This window comes from Carlito syrichta, unplaced genomic scaffold (assembly GCF_000164805.1).
Source record: "Carlito syrichta isolate Samal-C Ts95f unplaced genomic scaffold, Tarsius_syrichta-2.0.1 Scaffold301856, whole genome shotgun sequence".
NCBI classification, from domain to species: domain Eukaryota; kingdom Metazoa; phylum Chordata; class Mammalia; order Primates; family Tarsiidae; genus Carlito; species Carlito syrichta.
The window spans coordinates 140,535-154,864 of record NW_007245952.1 but is presented as its reverse complement, the minus strand read 5'-3'; the positions used below and the strand labels follow the sequence as shown (position 1 = coordinate 154,864).

The 14,330-nt window shown below is 46.3% G+C and overlaps 1 protein-coding gene across 5 annotated transcripts in view; it reads right to left on the bottom strand.

The window, feature by feature from the left end:
* CYFIP2 (cytoplasmic FMR1 interacting protein 2) overlaps nt 1–14,330 on the bottom strand; it is a 144,348-nt gene that overhangs the window by 94,800 nt on the left and 35,218 nt on the right. For 3 of the 5 annotated variants that reach the window (XM_008055455.2, XM_008055456.2, XM_021711086.1), the window contains 4 exons: nt 12,391–12,487; nt 10,673–10,801; nt 2,166–2,270; nt 46–137 (listed from right to left, as the gene is read on the bottom strand). In XM_008055455.2, the coding sequence (XP_008053646.1) occupies nt 46–137; nt 2,166–2,270; nt 10,673–10,801; nt 12,391–12,487 (423 nt within the window). The remainder of the gene's footprint in view (nt 1–45; nt 138–2,165; nt 2,271–10,672; nt 10,802–12,390; nt 12,488–14,330) is intronic. The other 2 variants (XM_021711085.1, XM_021711087.1) reach the window with 2 other exon arrangements.

The following is a 14,330-nucleotide window of genomic DNA, read 5'->3' as shown; positions in this document are numbered from 1 at the left end:
TGGGCATCCTTGTGGGAGCCGAGAGACATTACGGCAGGCACTCACTTGGACTTGTTCTCTTCATAGTGAGCACTGGTCTTAATGTATCTGGCCAGCTCTATCTGCATGTCGCCGAAAAGGGGCACCACCTGCAGCTGCTGCAAAGGAAGCAAACATAGCTTGTGAGAGGCCAGGGTGGGGCTAGGGCAGCCTGCGAAGCCATCCTGAAGGGGAGGCGGGCCTCTGAGCATTCCTGCAGCCAACCCCTCGTCTCTGCTTCTGGGGGTGCTATGGTGTGACCCGGAAACCCACAGGAGCCCCGGCCTGTGTTCAGGTCCTGGCCGGCCTCCAACCAACTCTACGTTCCAGGAAACAGCCTGGAGAGGCAAAGTGACTTGTCCAAGGTCACCTGGCTGGCAGAGAGGATGAAGGCCGACCAGATGCTGTGCTGCCCTGTGCGGGGTCCCTTCTGTTCTCTGTTCTCCAGCTCAGAGGATTCTTGCAGCTCTGAACTCTGGACTAGAAGTGGGTGCCATCCTGACCGGGTGTGGCCTTCTGGAGAAACCACACTGTGAAAGTAATTAAAGCCATAATAATACCTAACACCAGGGGACAGACAACTTCCAAGCAAAGGCTGGGGCAAATGCACAGTGGGGGGTAGGGGGGTTATCTGCTGCCTGCTTCTCAGGCACTAGGAACTGTGCCAAGTACTTTAAAAACAGTACCTCAAATCACATTATAACCCTGTGAAGTCAGGACTGTCACCACCCCCATTTCATAGATGAAGGGGCTGGAGCTTAGACAGCTTAAGTGATTTTTCACAAAATCAGACCAGCTATAAATCAGGGAGCCCAGATGACAACCCAGGGCTCCGACTCATCTACAGAACCCTCCTGAGTTCTCGAGGGAGCCCTACAGAGCAGGTATCCTCAGCACTCATGTTTCTCAGGCAGGGGAACTCAGCATAGGGAGATTTAGTGACCTTCCCTAGGTTATCCCCCTCTATCAAGAGGCAGAGCCAGTCTTACATCCAGGCTTGCCTGTGCAGAGGCTGAATTCTTCCCTCCCCACCCCCTTATTCCTGCCGACTTAAAGCCGACTGTGCAAGGATCTCCCCAGAAAAGCCCTGTTTCCATTTGGGCAACTCCAGAGAAAAGTGGAAGTTCCAGCCTTGAAAAGAAGCCAGGCAGAACCTCAGGACTCCTATAGGTGGCGTCTGCCCATTCACCTTAACCTTGAAGAGTTCAGGGGTGAGGAGACCCAGGGGCCCACCTGGTGCCTTCTATACATCTTTCAGGGCTTTTGCTGTGATTGTGAAACTAGGCTTTCCCATGTCTGAGCCCTCAGGCCCACTTCATGCCTGCAGGGTCCAATGCCAGAGTACCTTGATGGTCTGGAATTTAATTCCAAAGCGTGGAATTCCCTTGCAAAAATCCCAAAGGTGGCTGGGTATGGTGGCTCACACCTATAATCCCAGCCTTTTGGGAGGCTAAGGCAGGAAGATGGCTTGAGGCCAGGAGTTTGAGGCTACAGTGAGCTATGATCGCATCACTGCACTCCAGCCGGGTGACAAAGACCTTGTCTCAAACAAACAAATACTCAAAGATTTAATTTCACTGTAAGTTTTTAGTTTTAAAGCTCTGGGGCTGAAGATTAAATCTCAGAGGTACTGAAATGGACTGAATGTACGATGGGCACAGATGAGGCATTCTGCCTGGAGGTGAGGGTCAGCTGAGGGGGCCTCCAATGGGCCAGGCTGTGATTCTGCAAAGGTGAATCAATTTAAAATCCAGTCTTTGATCATCCCGTTTCTGTGAGCTCCGGTTTATACCGGAAATTAAAGCCAGCGGTGTCTTCTGGGATGTACTTCTTCCTTTGGGTGACAAGGAATTTCCAGAAAAGAGAAAAGCAGCAGCATGCAGAAAGGATTGCAGGGCCTTCCAGCCAAATCCCATGGAACCGTGTTTGGCCTTCCAGGGGCAGCCTTCCACAGCACGATTCCTCCACCAATGGCAGTTGGAGACCCTGTCGTAGCCATTCTCTTCCTCTTCCTCCTCTTGGGATTTTTGGAGCTATAGTTCAATGAACAAGCCCCATAGTTTTCTGGCTAACTTCATTCTTTCCCCAAAGACATCCTGGCTCTGGTGATCCCAGCCCCCTGCCCAGTTCCAGCCCCAGTTGCTGACCTTGAAGAATTTGTCGATTTTGCCAAGATTGATTCTCTTCTTGGCATCCAGCTTGTAAATGTTACTGACGTTTCCATCCATCAGGTAGAGGCCAAAGCCCATCACCTAGAACAGGAAGGGGCAGAGCACAGAAACGAATCACATCCATTGGAAATGTGTATACACACACACTGTAGAAACACACATTCTATTTTTAAAACCCACATATCTTCAAGCAAGGACAGGAAACACAGGCCTAATCTCAACAAGAAATTTCATATGTTACTCTGGCAGCCACTTCTTCAGTCCTTATTATGGGCCAGAGTCTGTGCTTAGGGCGTTGGCAAGCATAATTCTCCCTTCTCACAGCAATCTTAAGTTCTACACAATAACCTTATTATGTGGATGAGGACTCAGAGACACAGAGTGAGACAGCTGGCTAAGGTCACACGGCTAAGTTGCAGACACAGGAGCTGACCAGGACCCATTGACAACATTTCTGCATTTGGGTCCTTCCTGAGAGAAAGGCCTGAGTCTAGTTCCTTGTTGGGTCCCTGGGACACCGCACATCACAGGCGCTTGATGAAGACTTGCTGACAGTGATTGAAGATAAAAATATCCAACCTTTCCCCACAGAAACGACCCCATAAAGGTTCCCTGGAGCCACCAGTGACTTTTTAACAACAAATCTCTTCCTGGAAATGCCCCATGAGTGGCTGGTGCTCTTGATTCCCACCCACCTAACAGTCTCCTGATTGCCGGCTCATTTTGCTCCTTTTCATAAGTACAGTGGAAGGAGCCCAAAGAGCTGCGTGGCCACAGACAGTCACTTCTCTCTGTGCCTCTATTTCTCATCTGACACTAGGGGGTGGACCAGAGAGGTAAGGGTGCTTCCCCTGTGGGTGCATTTTGTTCTGCAGGATGAACTTCAGGATGCTCTGTTTCAGGGTGGATGGTGCCCCTTTATTGACTGACACAAAGAAGAAAATACCCACGTGGGAGCCAGATGGCAGAGGGCGGGAACCCAGAGGGAGGCAACAGAAAAGTCAGGTGTGGAGGGATTAAAAGTAGCTGAAAGAAGGGCCTGAGGATTAGAAGGCCACATCTGAGGCTGCTGTGGACGGGAATGTGGTAGCCTAGTCTGTGGAAGCAGCACGCCTGGGGAGAAGACAGTTACCGCCTAGGCACGGCGCTGGAGGCGAGGGGGTGGCTGGATTTTGGGTGGCTTCTCTGGATTTCTGAAGGTCTGGAGGAAGCCAGCATGAACAAGTCACAAATCCACCCCACATACTTTATCGAGGTGCTATGAAATGTAACAAGGGACATCAACATAGGGCTGGGATGCTTAGAAGAGCAGGGCTGCCAAGAACGAGGGAAAAAGGAAAACTCATCCGAACTTTGAGAGCTGAGGTTCTGGAGAAGAAAAAAGAATTGGGGCAGCTTCTTCATTCCAGCGCTACAACTGTTGGGTGTAAGAAGCAACCTAAGCAGCTCCCAATGGAATAAAGGCCAAAGAAATGAAGGCTCATCCATGTGATTGGCATTAGTTAATAGCTGCATAATATTCCCATATTTATCCCATGCATTTATCCCATATTTCATCACATGGGATAAAATGGATACACGCTTATATATGTTGCAAATTTTTAATGCTCTACCATATATTTGAGAATTTCCACAATAATAAATAGGACAGCAATTTTGGAATGAAATGTGTAAACTGATGAAACCATTGTGATCATGTTGGCAAAATACAGCAAAAGCCTGAAGATTCTGTCTTCCCTTTGGATGATCAATTTCTTTCCCAGGAAGTTTGGCTTGATAAAACGATGTGAACTGACTGTGTTACAAAGATGGTCAATGCAGGTTAGGCACGGTGGCTCACGCATGTAATCACAGCACTTTGGAAGGCCAAAGTGAGAGGACTGCTTGAGCCCAGGAGTTTGAGACCAACCTGAGCAACATAGAAAGACTCCATCTCTACAAAAAATCAAAAAATCACCCAGGTATGGTGGTGTATACCTATAGTCCCAGCAACTCGAGAGGTTGAGGAGGGGAGTATCAATTGAGTCTAGGAGTTGCAATGACCATGCCATTGTACTCTAGCCTGGGCAACATAGTGAGACCAAGTCTCTTAAAAATATGGCTCATGCCTATAATTCCAGCACTTTGGCAAGCAGAAGAGGGAGGACTGCTTGAGCCCAGGAGTTTGAGACTAGCCTGGACAACATAGTGAGATCCTGTCTCCAGAAAAAATAAAAAAAATTAAAAAGTTGGACATAGTGGCATATCCCTGTAGTCCCAGCTACTCGGGAGGCTAAGGTGGAAAGATTGCCCGAGCCCAGGAGGTCAAGGCTGTGGTGAGCCAAGTTCATACCACTGCACTCCAGTCTGGGTAACAGGGTGAGATCCTATCTCTAAAGAAAAAAAAACCGGGGGGCGAAGAGGAAGATGGAGGCCTAGCCAGTCAGACTATGCAAGTCCCAGTGTAAGTGAGCGACTGTTTGGAAAATTCTTTGTAAGTGTTGGTGAATGAGCGTGTAAGGGGCTGGTCGAGTGAGGGCTCGGGAACTAGCAGCCACTGCTCTCCTGGTAAAGCAGCTGGTGCTGCCATTATCAGCTTGGACCCTAGTGCTTCTCAGGAGACAGAAGCTGAGCACCCTTTAAAAAAAACTGACAAAAGTCTTCCTGGGAAGAAGCTGTGGGGAGAGACTGCCGGCTCCAGGCTCTGCCTCACCACTACAGCACCTGGCCAGACACTGGCAGCAAGGGCTGGGGACGGAGCCCAGAGACAGAGCCCCACTGGAGAAGACAAAAGAGGCACCCTGCCACCATCTTGAAAACAGGGTAGAAAAGTGCTCCGGCTTGCTCACCACGAAACAACAGACCTGATCTCTGTGACCAGTGGGGTCAACTACTCAGGGGTTGATCATGACCCAGAGGGACTATCCTGAAAGCACTCTGGAGGGACAGAACAAGTGCTGAGTCTCAAGTGCCCTCCTACCCTGACTCAGCTGCAGGACAAAGGACGTGGCCAGGAAAGGACAACGAAGACCTCCAAAGAGATCAGCGGTGAGTCCCAGGCTGACCCAACCCTCCTCTCCAGCAATCCTCTGAACGTCAGACAAGGCTGGGGCACAACCGAGAGGGAGGAACCCAGGTGGAGCCTGGATTTCAGTCACAATAGGAGGACTCCACTCTAGGCTAGGCCTGGCTGAAGCACCTCCCGCCAGTACCTGGGGAGGAAACAGTGCTGTACCTCCCCACCAGAGGGGATCCCCCTGACCATACTAGAGTGGGAGGGGAGGACTGCAGCCTCACCCCCCCACCACTGCCCCCTCCACCTTCCCTGGTCCAGACACCGGGGAGAAAGTGAATAAGGCCAAGCTCTGCAGGAAACCGCAGAGGGGCAGCTGAGAGGAACAAATATGGAACCTGCCACAAGAAGGCAGGGTTTAAAAAACGTTTTTTTTTTATTTTTTAAATTTTTTGCCTGTTTGTTAGTTTTTCTAATTTTTAAAATATTTTTCCTTTGTGCATTAATGTGTATGTGAGGGTTCAATCTGCATACACCCTTTTTTCCTCTTCTTTTGTTTTTTGTTTTCTGTTTATGTGTGTATGTGAATGATTGACTGTTCATCTTCAGTTTTTGTTGTTGATTTGTTTTTGCTCTTCGTTCTTCTCTTCTTTTTAGTTTAATGTGTGTAAATATATGTGTGAGGGTTCAATCCAAATTTCTATTTTATTATTATTATTTTTTTTCCATTCTCTTTTTCTTCTCTATTCATTTTGTGCTGGGGGTGTGTGTATGTGTGTGTGTGGTGTGTGTGTTTGGTTTTCCTGATTTTTTTGTGGTTGTTGCTTTTTTGTTTTGTTTTGCTTTGTTATTATTCTAGTTTGTTTTGATGTGTGTGTGTGTGTGTGTGTGTGTGTGTGTGTGTGTGTGTGTGTGTGTGTGTATTCAATTGTTTTTTGCTTTGGTTTCTGCTTTCATTGTTCTTTTTTTTTTTTTCATTTTTCATTTTATTTATTTTTAACTTTTGCCCATCTTATTTCATTCTACTTTTCTCTGTTCTCCTCATTGTTGTTACTGTATCTTGGATTCGGGGTACACACATGAACCCACTGCACTGTCATATAGAGTGGTGGTGGGGAGTGGGTCTCAGGGAATCCATACCACAATCAGTGAACACTGTGATTTGAAGTAGTTTCTGAATCCTAACTTCCCATCCTCTACCTTATTCAACTTTCAAAACTACAAGAGACAGCAAAGCTTCCCACCCACAGTTCTGTTTCAAAATAGAACAAATCCAGAGTCCAGTGCAAGGAAGAATAGAGGGCTAAGCAAACGTCAGAAGTGAAAGCCTCTCCCACTGCCACTGAATAATGGAACTAAAGAGAAAAGAGAGAGATCTGTCACAAATGAGAAAACCAACAAATGAAAAACCAACAGGTAATTTACAGTATAACAAAGAGGAAACATCTGAAAAATCAGACCTCAGAGCACAAACAATGGAAGTCACCAACGACTGGCCCAGAATATGACAGGGATTAGGGGATGGATAGAAAGAGTGAATAAGACTCAAGAAAGACAAGATGCAACACTGAAAGAACTCGTAACAGATTTTGGCCATAAAAAATTTCATCCAGCAAATATATAACAAGATGACAAGCATGGAAAGCAGAATTAATCTAGTAGAAGAAAGAATCTCAGAACTTAAATATGGAAATAACCCAATCTGTAAAAAACATAGATATAAAACTCAGAAAGAACAAAGCCTACGAGAGATGTGTGATTACATTAAGAGGTTGAACCTACACCTGATTGGGATCCCAGAAGAAGAAAGGGAAATGGAGAACACCTTGGAGTAAGTATTCCAGGAGGTTTCCAAGAAAACTTCCCCCATCGCACCAGAGATGTGACTAGCCAAATACAAGAGATACAGAGAAACCCCCCCAAGACATAAAATGAGAAGACCAACCCCTAGACACATTGTAATTCACCTACACAAAGCAGGCACAAAAGAAAAAATTCTAAAGGCAGCAAGAGAGAAAGGTCAGACTACCTACTGGAAAAAAACCAATCAGAATAGTAGCAGACAGATCAGCAGAAATACTACAAGCAAGAAGGGACTGAGGTCAGTATTCAACGTCCTCAAGGATAAACAATTTCAACCAAGAATTTCCTACCCAGTTAAGCTCAGCTTCATCAGTGATGGAGAATTAAAGTCCTTCCCAGACATCCAATCCCTAAGAGATGATGCAGCTTCCAGATCAGCTCTACAGGAGATGCTTAAAAAGGTATTAAGCACAGAAGAAAGAAGAAAAAAAAAAGAATGACCTCACACTTCCCAAGAGAACAGCAGAGCACAGAATCAACAGAGAATACGTTGCAACAGCAAACTTGAAAACACACACACATTTCAACCCCAAAGCTAAAAGAAAATAAGCAAACAAAGAAAAAACTTTATAAGAACCTCATGACAGGGATAAACAATCACATTTCAATAATCAGCCTGAATGTGAATGGACTAAATGCACCACTGAAAAGACACAGAACGGCAAACTGGTTAAGAAACCGTGACTCTATTACTTACTGCATCCAGGCAACTCATCTCACCACAAGAAACACACACAGACTCAAAGACAGAGGATGAAAGATGTGTGTCCAGGCAAATAGATCACAAAAGAAGGCAGGAGTCACAATCTTAATATCAGACCAAACAACCTTTAAGCTATCAAAAATGTAAAAAGATACGAAAGGACACTACATAATGATAAAAGGTTCAACCCGTCAACAAGAAATATTCATCCTAAACATACATGCACCCAACACAGGAGCACCAGCATTTATAAAGCAACTACTAAGTAAACTAAACAAAGATATTGACTCTAACACTACGATAGCTGGGGACTTGAATACTCCACTAACAGCCCTAGACAGATCATTGAGGCGAAAAAACCAACAAGGAGATCCAAAACCTCAACTTGACACTTGACCAAATTGACTTAATAGATACCTACAGAATGTTCCATCCAGCAACCACAGAATATACATTCTACCTACCACCACAGAGAATGTACTCCAAGATTGATCACATTATTGGTCATAAAATAAGCACAGACAAACTCCATAAGGTTGAAATATTGCCATACACCTTCTCAGACCACAGTGGAATAAAAATAAATATCAACACCAACAAAATTTCCCCAAAGACATGGAAACTAAACAGCATGATGCTGAATGACCATTGGGTCAACATCGAAATCAAAACAGAATTAAAAGATTCCTGGAAGCAAATGAAAATAAAGAAACATCTTACCAAAACCTCTGGGATGACATGAAAACAGTTCTAAGAAGAGAATTTATATCTCTACAGACATACATCAAGAAAATGGAAAGATCACAAGTTAACAGCCTAACAAATCACCTAAGGGAGCTGAAAAGACAAGACCACCAAAATCCTAAGTTTAGCAGAAGAATCCAGATCGCCAAAGTAAGAGCCCAAATACAGAACCCAGAAGACAAAAATAGCATACAAAAAATCCACAAACTGCTCAAAGAAATCCAAGAAGATACAAACAAATGGAAAAATATTCCACGCTCATGGACTGGAAGAATCAACATTGTTAAGATGTCCATCCTACCAAAGGCTATCTACAGATTCAACGCAATACCCATTAAGTTACCAACATAATTCTTCTCAGACCTGGAAAAGACAGAAATTCATATGGAAACATAAATGACCACGAATAGCCAAAACAATCCTTAGCAAAAGAAAAAAAGCAGGCGCTATCATACTTCTAAACTTTAAATTTTACTATAAGGCTATAATAATCAAAACAGCCTGGTATTGGTACAAACAGCCTGCATACGGGACAGAGATTCCGGAAGCAAAACCTCAATTTCTCAACCAACTCATCTTTGACAAAGTCTCCACCAACTACCACCAGGGAGAGGAGAACCTATTTAGTAAGTGGTACTGGGAAAACTTGCTGATCACATGCAGAAGATTGAAACAGGACCCCTGCCTATCACCATACACAAAAATTAACTCTAAATGGATCAAAGACCTAAAGGTAAAACCTCAAACTATAAGAACCTTAGAAAACACAGGAGACACCCTTATGGAAATTGGAACTGGCAACCAATTTCTGATCAAAACCCCAAGTGCCCATGCTATAAGAGGTAAGATAGACAAGTGGGACCTCATCAAACTAGCAAACTTCTACAAAGTCAAAGAAATCATCAGGAGAGCAGGGAGACAGCCCACAGAATGGGAAAAAATATTTGCCAACTCTATGTCTGACAAAGGCCTAACACCGATAAGGATCTATAAGGAACTCAAATGTGCCAAAAGGAAAAAAACAATCTATAAGGAACTCAATCTATAACTCAATCTATAAGGAACTCAAACGTGCCAAAAGGAAAAAAAACAAACAGCCCCATTGAAAAGTGAGCAAAAGACATGAATAGATACTTCTCAAAAGAAGATACACGAGCAGTCAACAGACACATAAAAAGTGCTCAGCCTCACTCATCATCAGAGAAATGCAAATCAAAACCACATTGAGATACCACCTAATCCCAGTAAGAATGGCCATCATTAACAAAACAACAACAGATGCTGGTGAGGATGAGGAGAAAAAGGAATGCTTCTATACTGCTGGTGGGAATGCAAACTAATATAATGCAACCTCTTTGGAAACCAGTGTGGTGATTTCTAAAAGAACTAGAAATTGACCTTCCATACAACCCAGCAATCTCTCTATTGGGAATATACATGGAGGAAATCAAATCATTCTACAAAAAAGACACCTGCACACCCATGTTTACTGCAGCACTATTCATAATAGCAAAAACATGGAACCAACTGTGCTGTCCATCAAAACTGGATTAGATTTTTTAAAATGTGGTAAATATACACAATGGAATATTATGCAGCCATAAAGGACAAACATATGAACTTCGCAGTAACTTGGATAGATTTAGAGTCCATCATACTCAGTGATCTATCGCAAAAACAAAGAACAAAGCTACCATATGTTCTCACACATAAGCGGATCTTGATCAATTATCATAAGACTATAAGAAAGGAATTGGCAGTAATGGGAAACTGCCAGGGGAGTGAGGGAGCACACCTCATCAGCAAGGGTACCTGCATAAAGAACATTTTGTATACCTAACTCGGAATTGTACCCCACATCTTTAAAAATAAAAAAAATTTTTAAAAAGAAAAAAATTAAAACCCAAGCATGTTCAATGCAGTTTAGGAAGAAAACATATATATTTTCCAGCCGTAGGGATTTATTAAATGACAACATCCCCATACAATGGAATACTTGGCCATCATTAAGCACGACATTGCAGAAATATCCTTGATGACATCTTGGAAGGTAAATGTGACATCTTAAGGGAAAGGAGCAGGTTACAAACCATGATATGTAGTAAGATCTGTATCGATGTTTAAGAAAGAAAAAAACATTATAAGATGGAGGTGAGGGAGCCCGGCCCGCGGGAGTTATACCTTGAGGAGCATGTGTTTCTCGCTGGGGGTCAGGTACATCTTGTTCTCATAGTAATCCACGCAGATGTTGACAATGTCGGCCAGCAGCTCCTCGTAGCCCGGGATCACTTCCAGCTGCTGATGGAGACACTGAGCAGCAGCGCCGCCCTCCGGTTAGGTTGGGCAGCGCAAGCGCACTGCACCCGTAACACACCCGCAGAAAGCCTACAACTGGCGCTGCTGACTTAGCACCAGGACGGCTCCCAGGGGGAGGGAAGCCTGCATGTCAGCGCCTGAATCCTCTCAACGCCCCGCAGTGGCTGGTCAGAATTCTGCACACCTCCTATGGCAGGGAATTCACCCCCTCCCCCGGGGTCCTCCATTTTATTCCCTGGCAGTTCTGATGGTTAGAAAGTGCTTTCTTGAAATCAAATATCACATGTTCTCACTTATAAGTGGGAGCTAAACACTGGGCATACACGGACATAAAGATGGATATAATAGACACTGGGACTCTCAGAAAAGGAGGGAGGGAGGGGGCAAGGCTGAAAAACTGCCTACTGGGTACCATATTCACTATCCGGGTGGCAGGCTCAATAGAAACCCAAACCTCAGCATCACACAATATGCTCATGTACCAGACCTACACAAGGAACCCTGAATCCAAAATTTTAAAATGACAAAGAGAGCACTTTATTGGCTGGAGCTGAAAAGCAGTTCAGCTTCACAGCAACAGGCTTCGAGTCATTTCTGCTTAGTTCTCAGCATGTGGACTTATCCACAACATCTCAGGTGATGGCAGGGAAGACCCACTCAGGGGAGGGCTGGGCTGGCCGGGTTCTCCCTCGTGGCAGGACACAGCAGTACAGGACTATCTCCTGTTAGAGAAGAGTCTGAGATTCCTCACGCCAGGCCCTTTCTCTACAAAGGATCAACTGGGCCCCTGCAGGGTATCCAGTGGAGGGTATTGTTCATGCTCCCCTCAGGGAGGGTGGCTGGGTCTCCAGGAAAGAAAACCTGGAACCTTGACTGCCCAGCAGCTCCTGTAGTTAACAGAGAGTAGGAGGGGTCCTTTTACCCAGAGTCTTGGAGATAGGGATCTGAGCCTGAAAACCTGGGCAGGTGGAGGGCCCCTCTCAGTTCTGGCCTGGGTCCTGCAGATATTCTTGCTGATGCCTGTTTGGGTTAAACTGACCAAGAGCAAGATGGGTTCCATCATGTTGGACAAAATGGGAGAGCGACAGCTGAGGGGGTTCCCTGGCAAAGCAGAGGCAGCAATAACAGCTATGTCTTCCTATGTCCTCACCATTTGTCGGGCTCTGCACGCTAGGGGCTTTTTATATAGAATCTCATTTATTTCTCATGGCAATTATGAGAATGAATAGATTCTCATAATAGTCTCAAAATAACAGGTTCTTTCAGGTGAGGAAACTGAGGCTTAAACTTTGCCCAAGGTCTCACGATGAATTGGGATGCGAAAACAAGGCTACCTCAGTCCTGAGCCCACCCTCTCAGTCTCCACACTGCTGCAGAGCAGAGCACTGGCTACAGGGGATTTCAGAGAATGCAAACTGCAGAGGACGAGAGGTTCATCTGTGGGCGGGAGGGGAAACTGAAGTCAGTGGAGACGGAAGCTATGGACAGAGCTTGTCTACTTGGACTCGTGGTCCACCCACCCTCTCGACCTCTGCCTGCCTGTGTCCCCGAGGTGCCAGGACTAATAAGAAGTCTGCTCTCACCTGGGTGATCCTGTTGTGGTTGGCCAGGAACATGGAGAGATTCTGTGACTCCTGGATGGACTGGGGGTCCGCCATTTTCCTCAGGAACTGTGCCGCCCTGAAGTGCAGAGAGCGGGAGCTGCAGCAGGGACCACCCAGGCACAGCAGCCTAAACCACGCCTCATGGGCTCCCACTCCCCCAACCCAGAGTGACGTCGTCCCGGAGGTCAGGGAGCTCTGAACAGCTCAGGCAGCTAATGTCAAAGCAGAGTGTGTGCTGAAGTCATTCCCCACAGGGCTGCTTCTACCCTTGCAATAAGGGTCTCTGAAATTAAAAGGCAAGAACGTACTGAAGGCCTCCAAAATCTCAGAAAGTTCAAGGGAAACATCAATAGCCAGGAGCGGTGGGGCAGAATCATAAGCAGGATGCTGGAATGCACCTGTTGTGTGTCCTGTTGTTTACAGGCAAGCCTCCGTGTTTTTACAGCAAAGCACTGTATGGAAAATGGGAGTCCCAGCAGGACTATGGGTGCAAGGCTGGTGGGTGCAAGCAGGACTTTGCAGAGGAAAAATGGCTGCCTGATGTCCCAGCCTACCCTGGAGGTGGTGCTGCTGGCATTCCCATGAACTGCGAAAATGGCCATGACACCCACCTCGCTCATGAACTAGCCGGGCTGTGGAGGATGTTAGCCGTGATGCAGAGAGAATTTGGGGGAAGACATTGCACCCTGAGCTGTCTATGAAATCGGTGTGAAGGTGCCACTTCTGAGTCAGCCTTTTTTATTTTTCTTTTAAAATAGAAACGAGGTCTCACAATGTTGCCCAGGCAGATCTCAAACTTCTGGGCTCAAGCAATCCTCCCGCCGCAGCCTCCCAAAGTGCTAAGATTACAGGCATGAGCCAACCAACATGCCTGGCCCTGAGTCAGTCTTGAAATGGGCCCTGCCTGCTGGGCACCCCAGGCTTCATGGGAGGATAAATGGTGAGAATCAGCCTGTTCTCTCCAGTGACCTTGGAGCCCCAGGAGGATATGGCTAATGAGGGCCCCTCTTTATCAGAGACACAGCAAATCCTTCCCAGGACACTCTGGGGCCCATGGAGCCTGTACCAACATGGAGGATACCTGCTGCTTTGGACTGCCCTTCCCCACTTTTGGGTGGCTATACCCTGATTCCTGGGGAGGAGCGACCCCTCCCCTACTCTCAGTCCTTCTTTCTTGTGAGCTGACACATACCCGACTTCAAGAACAGGTGCTGGCCGGGTGCTGTGGTTCACACCTGTAATCCCAGCACTTTAGGAGGTTGAGGCAGGAGGATCACTTGAGCCCAAGAGTTCTAGATCAGCCTGGGCAACATAGCATGACCCTGTCTGTACAAAAATTAGTCTGGCATGGTGGCATACAGCGGTCATCCCAGCTACTTGAAAGGCTGAGATGGAAGAACCGTCTGAACCCAGGAGGTCAGGCTGCTGATCGTGCCACTGTACTTCAGCCTGGACAACACAGTGAGACCCCAACTAAAAAATTAAAAAAAAAAAAAAAAAAGAACAAGTGTCAATCAGAGCATCCCCAACCTCTTTGAGTCTTAATATGTGACTCCAAGGCAGTCCTGCCCGGGACCTTCACAAAAGCCTTTGGGAGGAGGAACATCCTTTCCTTCCTCAGATGCCGAGGTTGCCACATTGGCTGAATGGAAACACTGGAGTCCACCCTAGGCCTGAGTCCACCCTAAGCCGACACAGAGGAACATGAAGCCGAGAAGAGGAGAGGCCCCGGCTGATGTCACCCTCGGGTTGCCCGGGGTCAGGTGTGCCTGGACAGCCCAGGCCTGTGAGCCCCCTCATTCCCTTCTTTTACACAAGCAGTTAGAATGGGCTTTCCAATTCTTGCAGAAATGGACCAATGTAGCCATTTCACAACCTTACTGGTCCCATGGTGCATGGGGCTACAGAAGCACTGCTGC